This window comes from Chlorocebus sabaeus, chromosome 19 (assembly GCF_047675955.1).
Source record: "Chlorocebus sabaeus isolate Y175 chromosome 19, mChlSab1.0.hap1, whole genome shotgun sequence".
NCBI classification, from domain to species: Eukaryota; Metazoa; Chordata; class Mammalia; order Primates; family Cercopithecidae; genus Chlorocebus; species Chlorocebus sabaeus.
Genome location: NC_132922.1, coordinates 26,000,492 through 26,024,910, shown reverse-complemented (window position 1 = coordinate 26,024,910; position 24,419 = coordinate 26,000,492). Strand labels below are relative to the sequence as shown.

At 50.6% G+C, this 24,419-nt stretch overlaps 1 protein-coding gene across 3 annotated transcripts in view; it reads left to right on the top strand.

The window, feature by feature from the left end:
* Window positions 1-1,911: 1,911 nt before the first annotated feature.
* Window positions 1,912-24,419, top strand: part of SGSM1 (small G protein signaling modulator 1) — a 119,668-nt gene continuing 97,160 nt past the window's right edge. For 2 of the 3 annotated variants that reach the window (XM_007975205.3, XM_007975204.3), the window contains exons 1-2: window positions 1,912-2,056; window positions 2,153-2,196. In XM_007975205.3, the coding sequence (XP_007973396.2) occupies window positions 2,038-2,056; window positions 2,153-2,196 (63 nt within the window). In that variant the 5' untranslated portion in view covers window positions 1,912-2,037. Of the gene's footprint in view, window positions 2,057-2,152; window positions 2,197-12,634; window positions 16,051-24,419 lie in introns of those variants that run through there. The other variant, XM_073006866.1, reaches the window with a different exon arrangement.

The following is a 24,419-nucleotide window of genomic DNA, read 5'->3' as shown; positions in this document are numbered from 1 at the left end:
CATGGGCTCTGGGATCACACATTATCTTTCCAGTTTATTTCCTTTTGCCTAAGGAAGCCAAAGTCAGCTTCTGCGGCTTGCAATCAGAGACCCCTGACACTGACCAATGGGAAAAAGGGGGCTGTGGATCCACTACTGCAGGGAGAGGCACTCTAAGTTGTCCCCTAGTCCTTCTGAAGGAAGGCCTGAATACTGGGGGACCCTAAAAGGCATTGCAAATCCTTAACGTCGCCATCAAAGTCATACAGGATCTTGGCCCTGCACCTCTCGGGCCAACATCCCACCACTGTCCCCGTTGTTCACACCACTCCAGCCCCACAGGCATCTCTGCCATTTGTCACTGTTTAACTGGACACACTCCCTCCTCAGGGCCTTTGCATTTGCATTCCCTTGACTCAACTGCTCTTCCTCCAGAAATCCCCATGGCCTACTCTTTTTCCTCTATGCTCAAATGTCACCCACCTGCTCAGTGGGGCCTCCCTCAACCACCCTTCTTCAGAATATGATCCCCAGGGGTCTGGGCCCTCCCTATCCCCTTTGCCTACTTAATTTTTCTCCAGAACTTTCCAGCATGGTCTGTCCTTTGCTTATGTATTTTGTTGTCTGTCTCTTAAACTCCATGAGGGTATAGCTCTTTGTCTGTCTTGCTCACTTAGAAATCTCTAGCACAGTCACTTGGCACAGAGTAGGTGCTCACTAAATATTGACCTGACTTGCATTCTGGGTGCATACAGTTAGGGACTTGGGGTGACCAGAGGCTCTCGATGGAACAAGCCTTTTCTCACAGAGCCCACTGCCTGCTCAGCCTCGGAGATCCTGGCTGACAAGTGCCTCCTGTTGGGGCCAGACTCCTGAGAAAACCCCCCTCTTCCAGCGAACTGCATGTCCGGGAGGGAGCCACTTAAGTCCCGGCCTCTCCTGGATGGAGAACCAGTGTATCTTGGAAGACTCTTTTTTTTTTTTTGAAGATGGAGTTTCACTCTTGTTGCCCAGGCTGGAGTGCCCTGGCGCAATCTTGGCTCACTGCCACCTCCGCCTCCAGGGTTCAAGCAATTCTCGTGCCTCAGCCTCCTGAGTAGCTGGGATTACAGGAGCATGCCACCATGCCTGACTAATTTTTGTATTTGTAGTTTTTATTTTTTGAGACAGAGTCTCACTCTGTCGCTCAGGTTGGAGTGCGATGGCGCCATGTTGGATCACTGTAACCTCTGCTTCCCAGGTTCAAGTGATTCTCCTGCCTTAGCCTCCCCAGTAGCTGGGTTTACAGGCACCCTGCCATCATGTCCGGCTAATTTTTGTATTTTTGTAGAAACGGGGTTTCACCATGTTGGCCAGGTTGGTCTCAAACTCCTGACCTCAGGTGATCCGCCCACCTCGGCCTCCCAAAGTACTGGGATTACAGGTGTGAGCCACCGCGCCCGGCTGGAAGACTCTCAATAATAATAATTAATAATAATAACAGTAACAGTGGCAAACATTTATGCTCGCTGGCCTTTCCCCCTGGGTCTGTATTAAGGGCTTCACATCCAATATCTCACTTAAGTCTCAGATCGTTCTGAGACCCATGATACCCATTTTATACCACATTATACCCATTTTATGAGAAAACTGAGGCTTGGAGAATGTCCGTAGTAGTCCCACCATTTCCTGCGACTTCCTGGAGCCTGGCCCACAGAGGAGGGCTCAGGAAGGACGCTTTCCTTCCTCGCCCCAGGGAACAGGGAGGGACCTGAGCGCTGGCGTGGAGGGTGGGGGAGCCTGAAAGGCTCGGGCGCTGGGTGCGCGGGAGCGAGCGTGCGTGCTTGGCGCGAAGGCTCCTGGCGCAGGCAACCCGACCGCCCAACCGCGCGGTGGCTTGCCTGAGGGGTGGGGCGGCCGCCTCGGGTCCTGACGTCGGGCGCCCTCCGGCCGTCACTCAGCGCTCGGCCCCGCCCCGCCGCGGCTGCAGCAGCAGCGCCGAGGCCGGAGGAGCCACCGCCGCCACCACCGCCGCCACCACCACCGCCTCCCGGGACTCGGAACCCAGCGCTCGGAGCCATGGCCTCGGCCCCGGCGGGTAAGGGGCTGCGGGACACGGGGGCGGCGGGAGGGCAGCGCCCGGCCCCCGCACCCACCCTTGGCTAACCCGCGGCTCTCGCGTCTTGTCCCACAGAGGCGGAGACCCGACAGAGGCTTCTACGCACGGTCAAGAAGGAGGTGGGTGCCGGGGTGGGGGCGCTGGGCAGGATTCCCCCGGGCAGGGGGCAGCACAGCCAAACGGGAAAAGAGCCTCCGTGGAAGGGTGGCCTCTGGCGGTTGGGGGGGGGGGGGCGGCCAGACCAGGTGTGGGACTCACCTGGGTAGGCATTGACCTCCCGCAGGGCAGGAGGCGCAGCGAGGGAGTTTGGGGGTCGGTATAGGCGTGGGGAGGCTTTGGCTCATTTGAGGCTTTGTGCGGGGGCGGATGCAGCGTGAGGCCCCTCCAGGTGTGGGGCCCACCTGGCTATGTCCCAGTAGAACCTCCTGTTGTGGAGGAGCAAGCAGGTGGGTGCGGTTCAGGAAGGCAATCTTCCAAGAGAGACAAGCTAGTGGGGGGACCCCCCACAGGGTGTGCTGGGGGAGGGGCCCTGATGGGGCTGCCGAAGGTGGGGCACCCTTCGGGAAAAGGGAGAGGGAAAATAAAGCCTCCCTCCCCAGCCCCCAAATTCTCAGTCCTTGGAGCCACTTCCAGGAGCCAGGGGACTCCCTCCCTGAGAGTCCCGGGTCAGTGAGCTGCTCACCTGGCAGTAGGGGTCCTTCACCTCCCACCCCACACACTCAGAGAGTGAGAATCAGAGAGATTCTGCCATTTCTCTGCCCCTCCACTCTCCCTGGGGTCTGCGCAGGGGCGCAGTCTAATCTTTAGGGCTCATGACCAAAGACCTCCAACAACCCCATAGACAGGGCGAATTTGTAGTCCTTGGGGCCTGGGGTAGCATTTCCATGCCTGGACTGTGTGCTCTGGTGTGTACGCCTGCGTGGGTGAGGACCTGTGGCTGTGAGTATGTGCATATGAGAATGTCTGTGTGTCTGTCTGGAGATACCTAAGTATCTCTTTGCATTGTGTGTACACGTATCTATGTGTGTCTGTGTATCTGTTTTTGTGAGAGTGGCTCTATGTGTGTGTATTGTGTGGTGCATGAGTCTGTGTGAATGAGTGATGCTGTGACTGTGCGTGTGTATCTTGAGTGGGTGTGTGGCATGTGATGCATGAGTCTGTGTGAATAACTAGGGTTGTGACGCCGTGTGTGTGCGTGTGTCTGTGTGTTGCCCTCCTCATTCTTCAGCCTCAGACCCCATTGCTGCTGTGTCTTTGTCACTTTTTAACCTTATCAGCACTTAGCCCAAGGCCTTGCGTGGCAGCAGACCTTGTGGGCCGGCCTGGTTTCTGGGCCTTGCTTTCAGTGTGTGTGTGTGTGTGTGCGCGCTCATGTGCGTGTGTATGTGTGTTGGGGGTGTTGGCTGAGGTGGCAGCATCAAGCATCACTGATGACCCGTCCTTCCCTGCACAGTGGCAGACAGCCACCAAGGGCAGCCTGGAGGCTTGGACCTGTTGCTGCCCCTCCCTCCTTGGGGAGCATGAATATGTGTCTGTGTGTATGTGTGTCTGTGTGTGGCATGTCCTATTTTGTTTAAAGAATGAGCTCCAGGGCTGTTTGGCACATTCTAGCATTTTCTAATGAGACATGCAAAATATATTGGATCCCTCAGAAAGGTCCAGGAGTGTTCAGCTCAGCCTTTGTATAGACTCCTGTGAGTACTCCAAGGGAGGTCTGTCTAGAACCTCTTTTCTTTGTTTTTTTTTCCTGAGACGGCATCTCGCTCTGTGGCCCAGAATGGAGTGCAGTGGCACAGTCTCCGCTCACTGCAAACTCTGCCTCCCGGGTTCACGCCATTCTCCTGCCTCAGCCTCCCGAGTAGCTGGACTACAGGCGCCCACCACCACGCCCAGCTAATTTTACTTTTTTTTTTTTTTTTTTTTTTTTTTTAGTGGAGACTGGGTTTCACTTTGTTAGCCAGGATGGTCTCAATGTCCTGACCTCATGATCCGCCTGCCTTGGCCTCCCAAAGTGCTGGGATTACAGGCGCGAGCCACCGTGTCTGGCTTAGAACCTCTTTTCAACAGAACTCAGACTAACAACATTCTTGTGACTATTTCAGGGGAGGGGCATGTACCTTACAAAGCACCTGCTGTCTTTTTGTTCATGATTTAACCAGACCTGCATGTAATATGTGCCCCCAAGATGTTTTTGCCTGGGATAGCTTTGTTTTTAAGGCAATATTTGGTTGAACTGGGGAGGGGGCTGCAGGCAGAAGAGAACACCAGTAAGACATCTGGGGAAGGCTCTGGCTGAGGCCCAGGTCCAAGCTCAGCTACCATCTTCCCCAGTTTCCTGCATAGGTCCCTTCTCCTCTCTAGGACTCAGTTTCTCCATCTGCGGAAGGATGCATTGGTACCAGTGTCCTTTAAGGTCGGATCCGTGTCAGTCTAGTTTGGGTCTTGGGCTCAGAGAGGGGGAATAACTTGCCCGAGAGCACCCAGCCAAGATGGGACTGAGTTGGGACTTACCCCCCGGGTCTTTTTGATGTCAGAGCCACACTCTGGCCCTCCCATCCCACAAACATGCTCATCCCAATCTACACGGTAGCACACCTTGGACAGAATGTGTGGGTAGTAGTTTCTACTGTACAGATGAGAACACTGTGGCCCAGAGACAATAAATGGCATTTCAAGGACACAGAACCAGTGTGGGGGAACAGGTTCTGGTCTTCTGTCTTTGAGTTCCTATTTAGCATAGGTACCCTAAGAACATGGCAACAACCCGGTTCCCCCCAAAGCTTATCTCTCCTGTCCTTACCTTCCTTTGCTTACCTCTTTGAGGGGGCATCTCTCTCAGTGTCAGAGAACCAGTCTCCAGTGGAATAGAAGGGAAAGCTCTTTGCCTAGAAATCTGAGAGTCAGATCAGGTCCTCCTCCCCACTCTCTGGGTTCAGAGGAGCCACATCTCTGCCTGTCACAGCCTCACCCAGAGACTGCATTTTGTGTACACATATCTACATGTGTCTTGTGTGTATATCTGTCTTCTGTGTGTATATCTGTTTTTCCAGCCTTCTTTCTAGAAGGGATGCCTTAACAATTGACATCTCTGGGCAGCTCTGCTAGGTTTGCCAAAGCCACTGCAGCCACCAAGGGGCCGGCAGAGGCTGGGAGCTGGAAACTGTCCAGTGCTGGCCTGGGGAGCCAGTAGGACCCAGCACCCTTTAGGCAGGTCAAGAAGGAACTTCGGGCTCAACTAGAGCTGGATTCCAATCCCAGATGCGTTTATTTACTAAGGGCTGTGTGTCAGACCCTGGGCTAGGTTCTGTGGATATAGCAGGGACAGGCCCCTTGTAGACAGGCCCTGTCCCTGTCCTCCTGGGGTTGACCTTGCTTGCAGTGGAGGAAACACACTCCCAACAGATACTTTATCACAATTACAAGGATAATTACGGGCTGTGCACAGAGATGTGAAGGAGAGGCACCCGGGGCTGTAAGAATCCAAAACGGACAACTGACCATGTGCAAGGGCCCAGGATGTGATGTTTCAGAAGACAGGTGCAAGATGAGGAGGACTTTCAGTTGAAGGTGGGGAGGGGGTTGAGAGACACTAAGAAAAACCATTTCTGGCCGAGGGTTTTGTACATGCAGAAGCTTTGTGGCTGCAGGGAACACTGAATTTGAAGGAACCGAAGTGACCAGAGCAGACAGAAAGGAGAAAGGTGCAGATGCAGAGAAGGCAGAACATATGGTCTTATCCCAAAAGCAAGGGGAAAGGAATGGGGAGGACATGGAGAACAGGGAAAGAAGGCGATGGAGCTGAAATTGATGACCTGCTCACTGCACGATCTTGGACAAGATCTGTCTTTACCTTTATCAGTGTGTGGGTTTCCGTTTATTCATAATGGGGATGAAAATGATTCAGCTGGCAGGATAAACCCTGCGAGAACACCCATCACGTTAGCCTGAGCTCCTCCAGGGTAAGCATCCTTTTTTTTTTCCTCTGTCCGTAGTGCCACCAAGAGAAAGCTGGAAACAAGGTGGCCTCAGCTGCAAACAGCGTGGCCTCAGCATGATTTCCTCCAGTTAAATCTCACCAGCTCTAGCTTGGCTCCTTCCTGACTTCCTTTACCCTCCCTGCCAACCCTTAATTTTGTTTTGGTTCCCGGAGCGAGCAGGGACTGGCTTCCCGTTGCCATGACAACTGCCATTAAAGGAGCCAGCCATGTGATGCCAGTTGATAATGGAAGCAAAGTGACTAACTGCCTTGTTTTCCTGCCTCTGGGCTGGGGCTAGAAAGCCTCTTAATTGGAAGGGAGAATGCAGGGGCTGGTGGCAGGCAGATGAGACCCCAGGAAGGAGACAGGGAGATGAGGCAGGTCCTGGAGGGGAAGCTACATTTAGCTCTGCAGACTGGAGCTGGTGGAAGGGCTGTAATTGTGGAGCCCTCGTCACAGCTGCTGAACAGAGCCTGTTTGGAGAGCTGAGTCTTCCAGCCTCTGGGTTAGGGGCGATGAGGTGGGAGAGGAAGGCAGGACTTGCTAAGAAGGTTGGAGGAAAGCGAGAGAAGCAATTGATGTTACCATGGGGACTCCGCAGTTTTACTGGGACCCAGTGGCTCTTAATGAAGGGGAGCAGTTTTCTCTCCTGTCCCTAGGTTGGGTTGCCAGATAACTACCAGGTCGCCCAGTTAAATCTGACTTTCAGATAAACAGTGAGTAAGTTTTCAGTATGAGTGTGTATTGCTAAATCTGGCAACCCTACTCCAGGGGACATTTGGCAATGTCTGGAAACATTTTTGGTTGTCACAGTTGGGGGTGCCACCGGCATCTAGTGGGAGGAGGCCAGGGATGCTACTCACATTCCTGCAGTACACAAGACACCCCCTCAGCCCACCACCACTAGCAGCACAAAGAAGTGGCCAGCCCAGAATGACAACGCTGTGCTCCCTGCTGACCCTACCCATCCTGCACCCACCGCGCCCTTCCCTTCTCTAGGCTGCTCTGATATGAATGTCCTATTCTTGAAAAACTCATTCTCACTGCTTTTAGATTGTCTTGGATGCATACTTGGGAGTCCAAAGCCGGGGCAGGGGTGGGCAGGGGCAGTGAATGAAGTCTTGGCTCCCTAGCCATGTCATTTTGGGAAAACTTCCTCAGAATGCCTCAGTTTCTCATGTGTAAAATGGACTTAGGCCATAGGAGAGAGAATGGACTATGTAATAACACTAGTAATTCCTGGCCGGGCACGGTGGCTCATGCCTGCAATCCCAGCACTTTGAGAGGCCAAGATGGGATGATCACTTTGGACCTGGAGTTTGGGACCAGCCCGGGCAATACAGCAAGATCCCTATCTCTACAGAAAACAAAATGAAAATAGCCGAGCATTGTAGTGCATGCCTGTAGTTGCAGCTATTTGAGAGGCTGAGGCAGGAGGATCCCTTGAGCCCAATAAGTTGAGGCTGCAGTGAGCTGTGATCACATCACTGCACTCCAGCCAAGGCAACAGCAAGACCCTATCTCAAAAAAAAAAAAAGAAAAAAGAAAAAGAAATTTTGACTGGGTGTGGTGGCTCACGCCTGTAACAGCACTTTGAGAGGCCAAGCCAAGTGGATCACTTGAGATCAGGAGTTTAAGACCAGCCTGGCCAACATGGTGAAACCTCATCTCTATTAAAAATACAAAAATTAGCCGGGTGTGGTAGCATGTGCCTGTAATCCCAGCTACTTGGGATGCTGAGGCAGGAGAATCGCTTGAACCCAGGAGGTGGAGTGCGGTTGCAGAGAGCTGAGATGGCGTAAATGCACTCCAGCCTGGGTGACAGAGACTGACTCTGTCTCAAAAAAAAAAAAAAAAAAAATAGACATTCCTAATTTCCTAGCTGTTTGCTGGGGGCTTCCGGCTTCCTCTGTCCTGGTCACTGTGCCGTGAACTTTCTGAGCGTTATCCCCTTCACTCCTCATGAAGGAGAGAATCATCATCTCTTTCCATGATCGATGAACTGGAGGCAGAGAGATGTTACGCAGCTCGCTTTGAGGTCCCACAGTCAGTCCGTGGGGAAGTCAGGATTCAAACCTCACATTGCCGAGATCTCATGACTTTGGCTTACAGTGAGCAGTGGTGGGGAGCTGTGAGCTTCAGAAAAGTCCCTGAAAACACAGCTTGGCTTCAGGCAAATGCTGGGGAAGGAAATGGGACAGGAAAGGTCCATTAGTTCCAGCTTGTGCGGGGCTGTACGTGCCAGGCTGTGACAGTTGAACTTCCCACAGTGGATAATGGGGAGCTATAGAAGATTTATGAGCAAGGGAGGGTTTTGATTAGGACTGTACTTCAGGCAGTTTCATCTAATAGCAGGGACCAGGATAGACAGTTTCTGCCAGCTCTTAGAAGAAAACTTTCTCCCTCCCTCTGTTATTTTCTTTCTCCCCCACTGCCTTCCCTCCCTCCCTGCCTCCCTCCTTCCCTGCCTCCCTCCTTCCGTCTTTCTTCCTTACACAAATATTAGTCGAGCATCCACTATGTGCCAGGCCCTGTTCTAGAAGCTGCAGACTGAGAAGTGAGTAAAGCAAAGTCGTTGCTTATATGCCCTCATTCAGTGTACAGTATAGTGGCAGAAGGGCATATAGAGAAAACGATAAATATGTATTAAAGGTAACAAGGGCTCCAAGGAAAATAACAGCTGGAGAGGGATGGGAAAGGCTTGCCAGAGGAGGTGGTCAGGGATGGCCTCACTGATGCGATGGCGTTTGAGCGAGACCTCAAGGAAGGAAGGGGAGCAGTGTCGACATCTGCAGGAAGTGTGTGCCTGGCAGAGGGAACAGCTTATGCAGAGGCTGTGAGTTGGGAACAGACCAGCTGGGAGGCCAGTGAGGCTTGGAGTGAAGAAAACAAGAGTAGAGATGAGGTTTGCGAGAGCGGGAGGCTGATTGTTCGAGACCTTGTCCGTCGAAGGCTTTGGCTTTGACTCTGGGTGAGATAGGAGCCATGGGAGTATTTTGAGCAGGAAAGGAACAGGCAAGTTTTGGGGACAAGTCGAGAGGAAGCAAAGACACCGGATCATCAGATAAGACAGGAAATGTCTGCCTTTGCTGAGCTTTCCATTCTTGGGCTGGAATCTCAGCCCCCCACCCACTACTCGCCCCACTGTGCCAAGGAGAGACTCCAAAAATGCGTGTGCTTGAATGAATGCAGGAATGCCAGGTGGGCTATTTTGGGGCTTTCTGATGCTGGCAGGATTGACTCACATCAGCTTGCGTATGTCGTGTTTGCCGGCTTAAGAGAGCTTTGAAACGCTCTTCATGAATAATGCAGCCATATCCACCTGAAGCGTTTTGATGCTTTTTCAGGTCTGGCAACCTGGCTTCTGGGAGCTTTTGCTAGTGATGAGCATATGCGGCAGCTTAGGCACCCTGGTTCGATGTGGCGAGGCTGGCAGGAGGGCCCCTGGCTTGCTTGGCCGTGTCTCTTGTACCATGTGGCTGGGCCTCCCCCAGCCACCTCATGAGGTGCTCCAGGAGCTGGTGGTAGCATTTGTTGCTGGCTGGCCGGTAGGAAAGGGCATTTTGGTCACCCTTAAGGGCCCCCAGTTGCTGTCTGCAGAGCCCAGGATGGGAAGTGAGGAGACCTGTCCTTGTTCCAGTTCTGACCCCAACAATGGGTGTGGCTTCTCACAGGTCCCTTCTCAAGATCTCATTTTCCTGCTTTCTAAGTGGACGAGGTTGGACAGCTCCAGGATTCCAAGAACCTCAACTCATCTAATTTGGCCAGCGTCACTCTCTGAGAGCCAAATCTTTTGTTTTTTCCATTCTGAATTTGCCAAGTGTTTATTTAAGACTAATTAAAACTAAATAGCTGGTAAGACTTTTGGAGTGCCTTCAGTTCACTCAAGGAAAATCAGGGCTTAACTAACACCATTCTAATGGGATAAAGATTTTAAAAACAAAAAACCACACACACAAAACTAGCATATACTGAGCATTTTATATCAATGACTTCATTTAATTATTGATCCCCCACAAAATAGATAACACCCCCTCTTTTATGGATGAGGAACTCGAGGCACAGAGATGACAAGGAATTCGCCCTAAGGTCACAGAGGTTGTCATTGGTACAGCAAGGGGTCTGGCTGCACCGTCCTCCTCTGTATCACTCTGAAGCTAAAACCAGCAAAACCCACACAGGGTTCCAAGCTCCACTGAGAGCGTGGGATCAGGGAGAAGGCCACATTTTGGAACCAGACAGCCCTACGTTCACATTGTGGCCATGCCATTTAGTAGCTGCGTGAACCCTTTTGACATTCATTTCCTCGTGTGTCAAACAGCAAGGGCCTCAGCTACCACTATGCTGTCACTATCAGGCAGTTGGCAGTATTTATAGAGGGGCCAGGCACACCGCATGGCTCACCTTTTTGGGAGTAAGCTGGACTCAGTCCCAGAAGGACACTTTGCTGCCCTTTCTGGTCGCATCTGAACTTACAGATGCCCTCAGCACAGGATCTTGCTATCTCTAGGTAAGCCCAGACGTGGGGGTGCTACAGCCCCCAGGGCGGTGCTGTGGAATGAGTCAGAAGAGATCTCTCTTGTGATCCAAAAGGACAAGACCTCTAGTGGGCTGAGTCTTGGCTGGCTGCATCACCATCCTGGGGAGGGCAGCTGGGTTTTCCCTCTGGGGCTGGCTGCCCATCAGCTCCTGGAGAGAGTCCCTCAGCCTAAGGAACTCAGAGTCCCTGGTGACTTTCCTGGCCCTGCACTTGGTTGCTGTGCACCCCTGGGCAAGGGGGCTAAGAATGCTAAACTCAGATGTGGGGCAGTGTATTTTTTTTTCACTTAGTGATATAGAAGATGAGATGAATATATTTCTATGTTATTTCTTTGCACAATTTTGCAGGAACTCAGATTGTGGGTATTTACAAAGAACAGTAACAGTTCCTTTTGCAGTAAGGCCTCATTGAGAAAATGGATAGCTGAAGCCCTGAGAATTCAAGAGACTTGGTGATGTTACCAAAATGCCAGGGTTTCGGCCTAGGTCCTGCTGCTGGCCACACAGAAGGCCAATCACTGAGATAAATATTGCCCAAGAAGAAGTCTTTTAATAGGATGCTGCAGCAGAAGAGATGGGAGGTCAGGCTCGCATCTATCTTCCTGACCAACTAAACTCAGTGGTTTATATAGCAGGGAGGAAATGTAAGTGCATGCAATAAAACTGGAATTAGAGAGGGGTAAGGAAAAGGAGTTGGTCAACAGGAAGCAGGTGGTGGCTTAGGCAGTCATGGTGGGTGAGGGGTGTTGATCTGTTTGTCCAGATGCAATGATCTTGTAAGTTTCAATTCCTTGGGGGAGGCCTGATGTTTGGTTTCCTGAGAAAGGAACTCAGATAAGACAAATGTAACTTTCTGAAGTTTTAAAACTGGGAGGATCAGATTCTATGTTTATTCAAAAGAAACCATGAACATTAGTTCTACGGGATAGTTGGGCCAGTTTCAATGATACTTGGGGCATTGAATGAATTCCTTTTTAATTATTATTATTTGGTAAATTATGCTTACTTGGCAAATTAGAATTGTAGCAACTACCATATACCAAATATTGCTCTAAGTGCTTTGCTGTCTCTCATTTAATCCACAAAACAACCTTCCTACAGAGAAGTACAAGTAGCAGCTGCTCTTTACTGACAAGGAAATTGATGCTCAGAGAGGCTAAGAAACTGAACCAGGACTACAGAGCTGAGAAACAGCAGAGTAGGGTTTGTTAGCCAGCTGCATCCTCCATGCATTTCAAGTCGGATAAACCCTGATAAAACTAGCTAGAATGATAATAAACATATAAAAATAAAATGAAAAGAGAAAGTGAAGATAAAAAATTGATTTCTTTTTTATTTTTATTTTTGAGATGGAGTCTCGCTCTGTTGCCCAGGCCGGAGTGCAGTGGCACAATCTCAGCTCACTGCAACCTCTGCCTCCCAGGTTCAAGCGATTCTCCTGCCTCAACCTCCGGAGTAGCTGCAGTTACAGGCGCGTGCCACCACACCTGGTTAATTTTTGTGTTTTTAGTAGAGACGGGGTTTCACCATGTTATTCAGGATTGTCTCGAACTACTGATGTCGTGATCTGCCCGCCTCAGCCTCCCAAAGTGCTGGGATTACAGGCGTGAGCCACCGCGCCTGGCCACGAGTATCCTCAGCTTTTGTCAGGACCTCTAAGGAATCCACCACCCAAATACCCAAATACAGTTCAGCATCACCCTATGTCTTGGTTGGTGCTGGTATAACGAAGTACCGTGACTGGGTAGCTTCTAAACAACAGGAATTCTCACAGTTCTAGTGGCTGGAAGTCTGAGATCAGGGTGGCAGCGTGGTTGGTATCTGGTGAGGGCCCTCTTCCACTGCAGACTTCTCATCATGTCCTCATGGCGGAAAGAGGTGAGAGAAGTCTTTGGGTTCTCTTTTATAAGAGCACAAATCCCAGCCGGGCGCAATGGCTCACGCCTATAATCCCAGCACTTTGGGAGGCTGAGGCGGGTGGATCATCTGAGGTCAGGAGTTGGAGACCAGTCTGGCCAACATGGTGAAACCCTGTCTCTACTAAAAATACAAAAATTAGCCAGGTGTGGTGGTGGGCTTTAATCCCAGCTACTCAGGAGGCTAAGGCAGGAGAATCGCTTGAACCCGGGATGCAGAGGTAGCAGTGAGCTGAGATGATGCCATTGCACTTCAGCTTGGGCGACAGAGCAAGACTCTGTCTCAGAAAAAAAAAAAGAAAAAAAAAAAACAACACTAATCGCATCCAAGAGTCACCCTCATGACTTAATTACCTCCCAAAAGCTCTTCCTCCTAATACCACCACTTTGGTGATTAGGATTTTATTTATTTATTTATTTATTTAGAGATGGAGTCTCGCTCCATTGCCCAGGCTGGAGTGCAATGGTGCGATCTCGGCTCACGGCAACCTCTGCCTCCTGGGTTCAAGCAATTCTCCTGCCTTAGCCTTGTGAGTAGCTGGGACTACAAGTGCCTGCCACCACGCCCAGCTAATTTTTGTATTTTTAGTAGAGATGGGTTTCACTTTGTTGGTCAGGCTGGTCTCGAACTTCTGACCTCAGGTGATCCACCTGCCTCAGCCTCCCAGAGTGCTGGGATTACAGGTGTGAGCCACCACGCCGGGCCTGGGGATTAGGATTTTGAAATATGAATTTTAGAGGGATATGCCAAAACATCTGTTACCCCCTGCAGGAACTGTCCTAGTGTGATAAAGAGATGATTGCAATACAGTTCCCTGTCCTCAGTGTGCCTAGAAATGAACTCGTACCTCTTGGTTTCTAAACCAGTTCCAATAATGATAGCTTTCTGATAAAAATAACAATAATCGGCCTGGCGCAGTGGCACACGCCTGTAATCCAAGCATTTTGGGAGGCTGAGGCGGGAGGATCATGAAGTCAGGAGATCGAGACCATCCTGGCTAACACGGTGAAACCCTGTCTCTATTAAAAAATGCAAAAACTTAGCTGGGTGTGGTGGTGGGTGCCTGTAGGCCCAGCTACTCAGGAGGCTGAGGCAGGAGAATGGCGTGAACCCGAGAGGTGGAGCTTGCAGTGAGCCGAGATCTTGCCACTGCACTCCAGCCTGGGCGACAGCGAGACTCCATCTCAAAAATAAAATAAAATAAAATAATAATCACAACCCCAGTAATAATTATAATCAGCATTTATTGGGCACCTACTTTGTCCAGCCCTGCCTTGTCCCAGTATGTTAGCCATGAGTCATAAGTGCTTATCTACATTTCAATCAAGTGAAATTTAAATTTAATTCAAAATGCAATTCCTCAGTCACACTAGCCACATTTCAAGTACTCAATAGCCACGTATGGCTGATGATAACATGTGGGACAGCACAGGTATAGAGGGTTTCCCAAAAAGCCTATCCTGTTCCAGACAGTATGCTATGTACTTCGTATGCATTAGTGTATGTAATGTTAAAAGAAAGCAAACCAGGCCGGGCACGGTGACTCACGCCTGTAATCCCAGCACTAGGAGGCCGAGGCGGGCGGATCACGAGGTCAGGAGATTGAGACCATCCTGGCTAACACGGTGAAACCCCGTCTCCACTAAAAATACAAAAAATTAGCCGGGCGTGGTGGCAGGCACCTGTAATCCCAGCTACTCGGGAGGCTGAGGCAGGAGAATGGAATGAACCCGGGAGACGGAGGTTGCAGTGAGCCGAGATCACGCCACTGCACCCCAGCCTGGGCGATAGAGCGAGACTCCGTGTCAAAAAAATAAAATAAAATAAAAATAAAATAAAATAAAGAAAGCAAACCCAAAAACCATCAGAGGGAACAGATGAGGGAACTGAGGCCCGAGGTCATCCAGGAAATAGCAGAGATTGACCTGTTCATGGTTTTACTTACCCAGACTACCTCCCTTGATCTGGCATCGGCTGTGTGCTGGGTCCTGTTTGAGGCCCTCTGCCTCTATTTATTATCCCATTTTACAGATAAATAACTGTAAATTGCAGCACAGAGAAGTGAAGTGACTTGCCCAAGGTCACACAGCTGGTAAGAGGTGGAGACAGGATTTGAAACCAGTGTTAGACACACTTAGTGGATTGCTCCTCCCTCTAAGGTCAGGTGGAGGTGGTTAGTCCTGCTCCAGAAAGATAATAAGTACTGTCTGATGTACCTGTGTGTGTTTTAAGCAACCATTTGGGAATTTCCTTTTCCGTTTTCTGCAGTTGCCCAAACCACCTTCCCCTCCACGCCCCCAAGTTTGGCCATCTTCCAGGGATCTTGGGTGGGCTTCGAGTCTGCGTGTATCTTCCTCATCCATGAGGCCCCTGGGTCTGTGGAGATGGGGGTGCTGCCAGGGAAGCCAGACGCAAGCAGTGGGCAGGCACCCAGGAGGAGGCTGGCCAGTCTCCAGGGTGTGGGCTGGGAACGGAAAACGTGCAGGCAGCCTTCTCTGGGGATGGAAGGAGGCTGGAGAGCATCTTCACAGCTCCGTCCTCTCCTGTGCATGGGCGTGGCAGCCTGAAGGACCTTTATACGAGGATGTCCTCGGGAGAATGCCTTGGAATCAGGCCCAGGGGGAGCCTTCTGGTCAAGGAGAGTCTGGGGAACCTGGGCAGGGTGATAAGGGGAGGCTCGTTTGTAGGAACCCCAGCCAGGTTGGCCGGCCCTCACACTGTCACAGAACAATGGTGGTGCCTATTTATAGCAAGCCAGTAAACGATTAACTGGGGCCAGGCTGGCAGCAGCTAAGTTAGTGGTGTTTGCTTCTTCCATAAGCCTCAGTAACCACATTTAGGGCAGGTTATGTGGCGAGGAATTGGAGGAAGAATTTTTCTAACACTCTAAAGGTCCACAGGCTCTATCGTTTTTCATTCCGCCCTCCCCACTCCCACCTCTCCCATGACGAGGGCTGTAGGCCACCCCTGTGTGGCTTTGTTTTTGTTATCTATGCTGTGTGGAAGTGACAGGAAAGATGGAAGGGTGTGGGCAGGAATGGCGGGGGCACGTCTGTCCTGAAACTGCCTGTGAGAGGGGTCCAGGACAGGAAACTCTGATGCATTCACCAGCATTTGCTAAGCACCTACTGTATGCCAGGCTCTCTGCTGGGCACGAGGGAGACAGCAGTGAGCACAGCAGGTGAGATCCCTACCTTCAGCCAAGAGGGCAGAGGTGGATAATGACCATGCAAACAGATGAAGAAATGCGATGAATTCAGAAATGGATGAGAAAACAGCAATGCAGTGGGGAGAGAGGCTGGGGTGAGTTGGGTAGGCGGCAGCTTACCTGGGCAGTCATGGTAGGCCTCTCTAAGAAGGTGGCATTTGATCTCATATCTTTTTCTTTCTTTTCTTTCCTTTCCTTTTTCCTTTCTTGATGGAGTTTCACTTTGTCACCCAGACTGGAGTGCAATGGCACGATCTCGACTCACTGCAATCTCCACCTCCTGGGTTCAAGCGATTCTCCTGCCTCAGCCTCCCAAGTAGCCGGGATTACAGGTACTTGCCATCATGCCCAGCTAATTTTTGTGTTTTTAGTAGAGATGGGGTTTGACCATGTTAGTCAGGCTGGTCTCGAACTCCTGACCTCAGGTGATCCACCCTCCTTGGCCTCCCGAAGTGCTGGGATTACAGGCGTGAGCCACCGCGCCCAGCCTGAGTTGATATCTTGATGATGAAAAGAAGAGGCTGTGTAGAGAACTAGGAATGGCAGAGGGAATGGCAGGAGCAGAGGCACTGAGGCAGGGAGGAACGTGCAGCATTGAAGGAAGGCAAGGGAGCAGGAAGTGAGGAGGAGAGAGATGGGAGACAGGCCAGAGACAGAATGTTCCCCTGAATGTCCCCCTGGGGAGGTGGCAGGGAAGATTTCTGAGCTGACACCACCAGACACCTTCTCTACAAAAGCTCCAAAGCCCATTGCAGGTCATGGTGGACTGCAGGCACGGGGGATCCCTTTGAGAAGGAGGCGCTTAGCCTGTCTGCTGAAAGTCGGGATCCCTGCTAACATCTTCCATGACTGACAGTGTGAGGAAAGGACATTGCTTTCTTATTTCCACCTCCATGAAGTCTGTATTTAAGACTTATTAAAGCCTTATTAGACCAGTTTTAGGTTCTGAGAAAAGTTGAGCAGAAGGTGCAGAGATTTCCCATATATCCTCAACCCTTTCAAACGTGTAGCCTCCGCCACTGTCAGCGTCCTCAGCCAGAGTGGTACTTTCGTTAGGGTTAATGAACCCACATGGACGCTTATCCCCCAGAGTCTGCAGTTGACACTGGGGTTCAGTCTTGGTGCTGTGCGTTCTGTGGGTTTGGACAAATGTCTGATGGCATGCATCTGCCATCACAGTGTCATGCGGAGAGTGTGCCTTGCAAACCTCCCATGCTCTACCTGTTCATCTCTCTTTTCTTCCCAACCCCTGGCAGCCCCCGATATTTTCACATCTCCGTAGTTTTACCTCTTCCAGAATGTCATATTATTAGAATTGCATAGTACATAGCCTTTTCAGATTGGATTCTTTCATTTAGTAAAAGGCATTTAAGATAGGACATTTCTTTTTGTCACCATGATTCGTCTTGGGGAGCCGATGTGGAGCAGAAAGGGTGCCAGGTGGTGCTGGGCATGCAGGGAGAGATGTGCTGTGAAAAATGATAGCCAAAGGCAGAGGTGGAGCTGGCAGATGCCGCTGTCCCCTGGCTCTGGGAGCAGCAAGTTGACTGTGACTGTGATGTTCGACTTCAGAGGGCTAAGGGAGCAGGTGCATTGGTCGCCCTGGTACTGGGGTCTTCATTGCAATGTGGGGCTCCAGAACACAAGACTTTGATTTCAGTTCCAGCCTCCTCACAGATCTGATGGCGTTTGCATCTCCCAGGACGGCTGCGTCATTGGGAAAATGGGGATGATAACAATGACACCTACAATGCATGGTAGTTGTGACTCTCTGAGCTCAAGTGTGTAAAGCACCCAGTTGTGAAAAACACCCATAGGGGTCTCTTGAATGAAAGAACAAACCTACTGTATGCTAGGCTCAGTGCAGGAAGGACAGTCCTGGATTTGAATCTTGCCCTGCCATTTCCAAGCCTTGTGCTCGCGGGCAAGTCATTTCATCTGACCAGAACTCAGTTTCCTCATCTGTAAAGTAAAGAGGGTTATTGTACCCATTTCACAGAAATACTATGGAGATTAGATGAGATCATACCCCAAGGCATGGCGCTAGGCAATCAGTAAACAACATTTTATAGATAAATGCTGGCCGTGACGACTTAAAACAAACGTATAAAACACTAAGCATGCAGCAGCTATTGTGCCAAATGTTTTAAATGTATTATCTTGGCTGGACACAGTGGCTCATGCCTGTAATCCCAGCACTTTGGGAGGCCGAGGCGGGTGGATCACTTGAGGTCAGGAGTTCAAAACCAGCCTGGGCAACATTTAAAAAAAAATTAGCTAGGCATGGTGGTGTGTACCTGTAGTCCCAGCTACTCAGGAGGCTGACACAGGAGGATTGTTTGAGCCCAGGAGTTCGAGGCTACCACGAGCCATGATTGCATAACTGTACTCCAGCCTGGGCAACACATTATCCCTAAAAATATACTTAAATAAATAAATGTATTATCTTAACGCCAGTGAGGCAGATGCTAATATCACCCATTTCACAGATGGGAAAGCTGAGGCTCAGAGAAGGGACAGGATTTACCCAAGATCACGCATGGATTAGCTGGGATTGGAATTCTGGGAGTTTGATTCCAGAGCCTGATGCAGCAGGTGTTACTCTAGGAGCTCAGCAGAGGGCAACCTGCATGGACTGCTGAGCTCAGAAAGGGATGCGGAGAGGGGTACGTGACTTGGCCCTGGAGGATTGGGGGATTTTTCCAGAGCTGGACACAGAGCTAGGAATGGGTGAGGATATCAAGTGGAGGGGACTGCATGGGCCAGGACCAGGAGGTGGGAGTCATCTGGGTCACGCAGGAGGAATGGCATGTGTGACCGGAGCCCAGGGTGTGGGGAGGGAAAGAGACAGGATTCAGCAGGGAAGGAAGGTTTGGCCACAGCATAGAACCAGGCGCAGCTTGCAGGGCTGCGGCACCGTCTCTCCCCCTCCCCGAACCCCAAGTCTGTTTGTGTCTGTGCTTTGGAGCTTCCCAAAATACTCCTGTCCCCACCCCATCACCATCACCAGCCCCATTCCAGCCCCTCCCAACTGTCACCTTCTGTGTGCCTCACCCTGATAGATTTAAAAATTAAAAGCCGCCAGCTCTTTCCGTAGACTGTTTCTCCCTGATACAATGTCCTTACAACATCTGTTCCTTCCTTTGAGCTCCACGGTGGCTATGTGGGGGCAGTCATAGCGATTTTTTTCGCTTGTTTACAGTGGGAGAAACTGAGACCCAGAGAGTTAATTTATATTTGTTCTTCACATCTTGAGCCATCACCACCTTCAGGAAGCCCTCCCTGACCTTCCCTGCCACCCTGTCAGGTCTGGTTGCTTTGTTATTCTCCTAGAACCAAGGTGCAAAGAATTGTAACAATTTACCCATTTTGTGATTCTGTTTATATCTTTCCATCTCTCTGGACTGTAAGGCTTGCGAGGATAGGGACCACGTCTGCTTGCTCCCTGGAGCCTGATTCACAGGAGCACTTGAGAAATTGAGTGCATGAATGACAGTTTTGGTTCCTACGATATTTGCAGGGAAGGAGATGTTAATGGGACATGGAAGAGGCACACTTGTCCCAGCTTAGGGGATGGGGAGTCCAGGAAGGCTTCCAGGAGGAGGCGACACCTTGGCGGAAGCTTGAAGCCTGAGTTGCAGCTAGCCAGCTGGAGCATTCGGGGTGGGGCATCTGGTAGAAGGCAGCACGTGAGCAATGGTACGGAAGTGAGCACTTAGTGCCACCTTTGGGGACCAGGGCTGAGGGTCAGTGGTCCAGGCAGGGCTGGAGATGCTGGTTCATTCTTCTTGTCCTGAGAGTCCCAGGTGCCTGTGAGAGTGGCAGAGTGGCACAGCCTGCCCTCCACTTGCTCCATTACTCCAGTGGTTGTTGAGGGACCTGTGAGTCACTCCCTCTTCTCCCCACTTTGCCCACATACTGAGTTATTTTTATTATTTATGGTTTTTTTTGGAGACAGAATCTCGCTCTGTCACCCAGGCCGGAGTGCAGTAGCGTGATCTCAGCTCACCACAACCTCTGCCTCCTGGGTTCAAGCGATTCTCCTGTCTCAGTCTGCCTAGTAGCTGGGATGACAGGTACGTGCCACCACGCCTGGCTAATTTTTGTATTTTTAGTAGAGACGGGGTTTTACCGTATTGGCCAGGCTGGTCTTGAACTCCTGAGTGTAGGTGATCCACCCACCTCAGCCTCCCAAAGTGCTGGAATTACAGGCGTGAGGCACTGTGGCCGGCCTGAGAGTTATTTTTAAAGCCACCCTGCGGGCCCTCCAGGCATCCCAATTTAACCATCCTCTCCACTGCCAGTTTCCTCTGGAGGTAAGCGTCAGGAAGCCCATGTCATAAGTGGGTGCTAGCTCAGTGGTCCTCACCCTACCTGCGTGGTACTTACCCCACCTCAACCACCAGAGACCCCAGGTGGGGAGTAAAGGTGGGACGCTCAGTCAGCAGGCCTCAGAGGAGCATGGGACGGCTGGCCTGGGTGATTTTTATTTAGACCTACTGTGTACCTCAAGCACTGTGCTGGGTGCTTTAAACCAGGGGTGTCTGTGGGCCAAATCCTACCTGTTTGGACCGACCCTTTACATTTTTAAAGGTTGTGGAAACAAAAGATACCATGGGATAGATTGTATGTGGCCTGAAAATAGGGTTGCCAGTTTTGGCAAATAGAAATTGAACAAATAAAAATAATTTGTCAGATGTGGCAAATACAAATTCAGAATGCCTTGTCTAAATTTGAATTTCAGAGAATCAATCAATAATCCATGTAATATTTGGCACATACCTATACTCAAAAGATTCTTCCTTGTTTATCTGAAGTTGACATTTAACTGGGCATCCTGTAATGTATCAGGCAGTCCTACCCCAAACCTTAAAACATTTGCCACCCAACCCTTTACAGGAAAAGTTTATTGATCCCAGCTTTAAACACGTATCAGTGGGATCTAGAGCCAAGGGGGCTTAGGACACTGCCTGGAACCTAGCTCAGTAAGCATTAGCTGCTGGTGTTAGTGTTACTAACGTAGTCCGATTGATCGTCAGCATTTACTGATCTGCTGTGTGGCCGGACACTGTCCTAGGGGCTGAAGCTCTTCAGAGAGATGGAGGCTAAATGAATGAGCCCAGAGATGTATAAAGAGAAGTCAAGTGCCTGAGTCCTAAGTAAGAGTACGCAGCAGAGGAAAAGGGTAGCGATGGCAGGTGTGAGGCCCTGTTTTAGACAAGGTGATCAGGGAGGCTCTCCGAGGGGGAGATATTGGGGCCGACTACAGAATGGAGTGAGGATGTGACTTTCTGGGGGCTAACCTGTCTCTAGCCCTCATGGTGTGCCCAGCCCTGTTCAAGTGCTGTGTATGTTTTGCACATGGCATCCTCGCATAGCAGTCCTATGAGGTGATGCAGGTACCATCCCCATTTCACGGATGAGGAAACTGAGGCCCGAGGTCACCCAGCAAATGGCACAGCTGGAGACCTGTTTTTGTTTTTACCCCCTCCCTGCCAGTCCCCCCTCCCCCCCCCGCTCCCCCCCCCCCCCCGCCCCGCCTAGAGTGCCTTCCTTGATCTGGCACCAGCTGTGTGCTGCATCCTGTTTGAGGCTCTGCCTGTATTTTCTGCAATCTTGATGACAGCTCTGCACCCTGGGGCATGAGTCTCATCTGGGGTTCAGAGGAGTCAAGTCAGCCCAGTGTGGGGAGGCAGGGACGAGTAGCAAAGTTAATGTGGAACCTGGCAGGACTCAAGGTGGGCAGCAGAGGGCACCTGGGTGTGGGCAGGTGGCAGGTGAGAGGACTGGAGAAGACAGGGCAGGCCCAGGAGACCCAGAAGTCCCCCTTCCTGCCTCACAGATTGCCCTGGGTTTCCCTGCCCGGAATTAGCGCTCACTTGCCCTGAGTCCCTCCTGAGATTGATCCTGTTTTTATGCTGTTTAAATATTTGCAGGTGGAGAGAGGGAGGGAGGGCGGGGCTGGTTTCTGAATGGTTGCGGGGTGGGGCTGGAGGTGGTTGGGCAGGTGCTCAGAGGCATGATGTGGAGTGATGGGGCTGGGCTGCAGCCTCAGAGGCCAGCTAGGTCCCGACTAGCCAGGAGGTGGGAAGCCCAGGGAAGGCGGCACTGAGCTGAAGGATGCCTCAGCAGCCGCCGTTCACCTGACGCCCATGAGCATCTCCTGGGTAGTCCGTGTCATCTCAGGCGCCTCTATCATTTGTAGAATCCCTGCTCTGTGTCAGGCACCATCTCCAGGATCTCATTCAGGCCTCCCACCTTACCCCTAAGAGGGAGGGGTGCTGGTTACCACCCACCTCCCTTTACAGATACCCACATGAGGTTGGAAACTTGGCCAACATCACACATACAGTGAGTAGCCGAGGATTCGACCCCAAGTCAGTGACTCCACATACTGGGCTCTCAGCCTCTCTCAGCTGCCCCCTGACACCCTGTTCTTTATGCTAACTTGCTCGTTCCAAAAGGAATGAGCTCCCCATCATTGGAGGAATGCAAGGAAATGTTGGAGCACCCCTTAGAATGGATGCTGCGGAGGGATAAAAGCCTCCTGACCACCTGGACCTTTGTGGACCCGCATCTCCTGAAAAGACCCCCTTTAGGTGTGATTGGTGCAGTCTTGTCAGGCACCCCAGGTCTGCTAACTCCCAATGCGGTGTTTCTTTTGGTCCTCAAGTTCGGAGAAGCCGTCGAATCCCTTCTCACGGGTTTCCTAGCACCGTGATTTTCAGATGACCCAGTTCTGGGCGGGACTGGAGGCAGGGCTTTAAGGCCATCAGAGAGGCCTAGTTTGAGTTCCAGCAGTGCCCTTTCCTGGCTGTGTGACCCTGGGGAAAATTGCATAAAATTCCTGAGCCTCAGTTTATACACCTTTAAAATGGGGATAATAATGCTGTTTTGAGGATTAAATAAGCATTCTATAAAAGCATCTGGCACATAAAGTATGTTCAAGTAAGGAACTTAAATTTGCAAGGGAAAAAAACTCATTAAAAAGGGGGCAAATGACATGAACAGATACTTCTCAAAACAAGACATACATGCAGCCAACAACCATATGAAAAAAAGCTCAGCATCACTGATCATTAGATAAATGGAAATCAAACCACTGTAAGCTGCCATCTCACATCAGTCAGAAAGGCGAAGGTTACAGAGAAAAGGGAATGTTTATACACTTTTGGTGGGAGTGTAAATTAGTTCAGTCATTGTGGAAGACAGCAACAGTTCCTCAAAGACCTAAAGACAGAAATACCATTCGATCCAGCAATCCCATTACTGGGTATATACCCAAAGAAATCATTCTGTCATAAAGACACATGCACACCAATGTTCACTGCAGCACTATTCACAATAGCAAAGGCATGGAATCAACTTAAATGCCCATCAATGGTAGACCGGATAAAGAAAATGTGGTACATATGCACCATGGAATACTATGCAGCCACAAAAAAGAATGAGATCAGTTGGGCGCAGTGGCTCACGCCTCTAATCCCAGCACTTTAGGAGGCTGAGGCGGATGGATCACAAGGTCAGGAGATCGAGACCATGCTGGCTAACACGATGAAACGCCGTCTCTACTAAAAATACAAAAAAAGTAGCCGGGCGTGGTGGCGGGCGCCTGTAGTACCAGCTACTCAGGGAGCTGAGGCAGGAAAATGGCGTGAACCTGGGAGGTGGAGCTTGCAGTGAACTGAGATCGCACCACTGCCCTCCAGTCTGGGCGACAGAGCGAGACTCCGTCTCAAGAAAAAAAAAAAAAATGAGATAATATCCTTCTCAGGAATGTGAATAGAGATGGAGGCCATTATCCTTACCTAACTAATATCTAACTAATGCAAAACAGAAAAACAAATACGACGTTTTCACTTATAAATGGGAGCTAAATGTTGAGAACACATGGACACAAAGAGGGTAACAACAGACACTGGGGCCTATCGGAGGATGAAAGGTGGGAGGAGCAGAAAAAATAACTTGGCTAATAGGCTTAGTACCTGGGTGATGAAATAATCTGTACAACAAACCCATGTGACATGTTTACCTGTATAAAAAACCTGCACATGTACCCTTGAACTTAAATTTTTTTTTTCTTTTTTTTAAAGGAACGTGTTCAAGTAAATATTGTCTTTATCGCTTGGTTCAAAATAGCCTCCTCCAGCTTCTGCTGTGAGACAAGGTGTTCATCAGAACAAGGGCCCTGGGTCTGACTCCTGCCACCTTTGAGTAACCTAGGGCAGATTATGTGGAAAAAAAATCCGTGCCTCAGTTTCCCCATCTCTAAAATGGAATAATTTGGGGACTTACATCATCAGGGTTGTTGTGGTTATACACAGTTTGGAGCATAGTGAGTGCCCAAAAAAAGTGAATAGTGAGCTTCACCACCATAAAGTTCCTGCACACAGGCCACAGTGATCCCAGACCACCACTGCCTCAGGACCACCCCAGACTCCCTGGCATCTATCAGCCTTCAAAGTGGATCAAGCCCAAGCCCACATCTGAGAGCCTGGAATGGGGAAAGAGTGAGCTGAATTCCAGCTCTTCCTTCCAGGGCTGCCTGGCCCTCTTCCCCTGTCCACAATCTGGTCTGTGCCCCGGGATGGGTTCGGAGGAGTGTGCAGCCTCCTCTCTTCCTGCATGGAGACAATGCCCTTTTCTGCAGTGTTCAAGGGTAATAACCTTTTACCCTCCTTGCTAATTAGCAGCCTTTTCA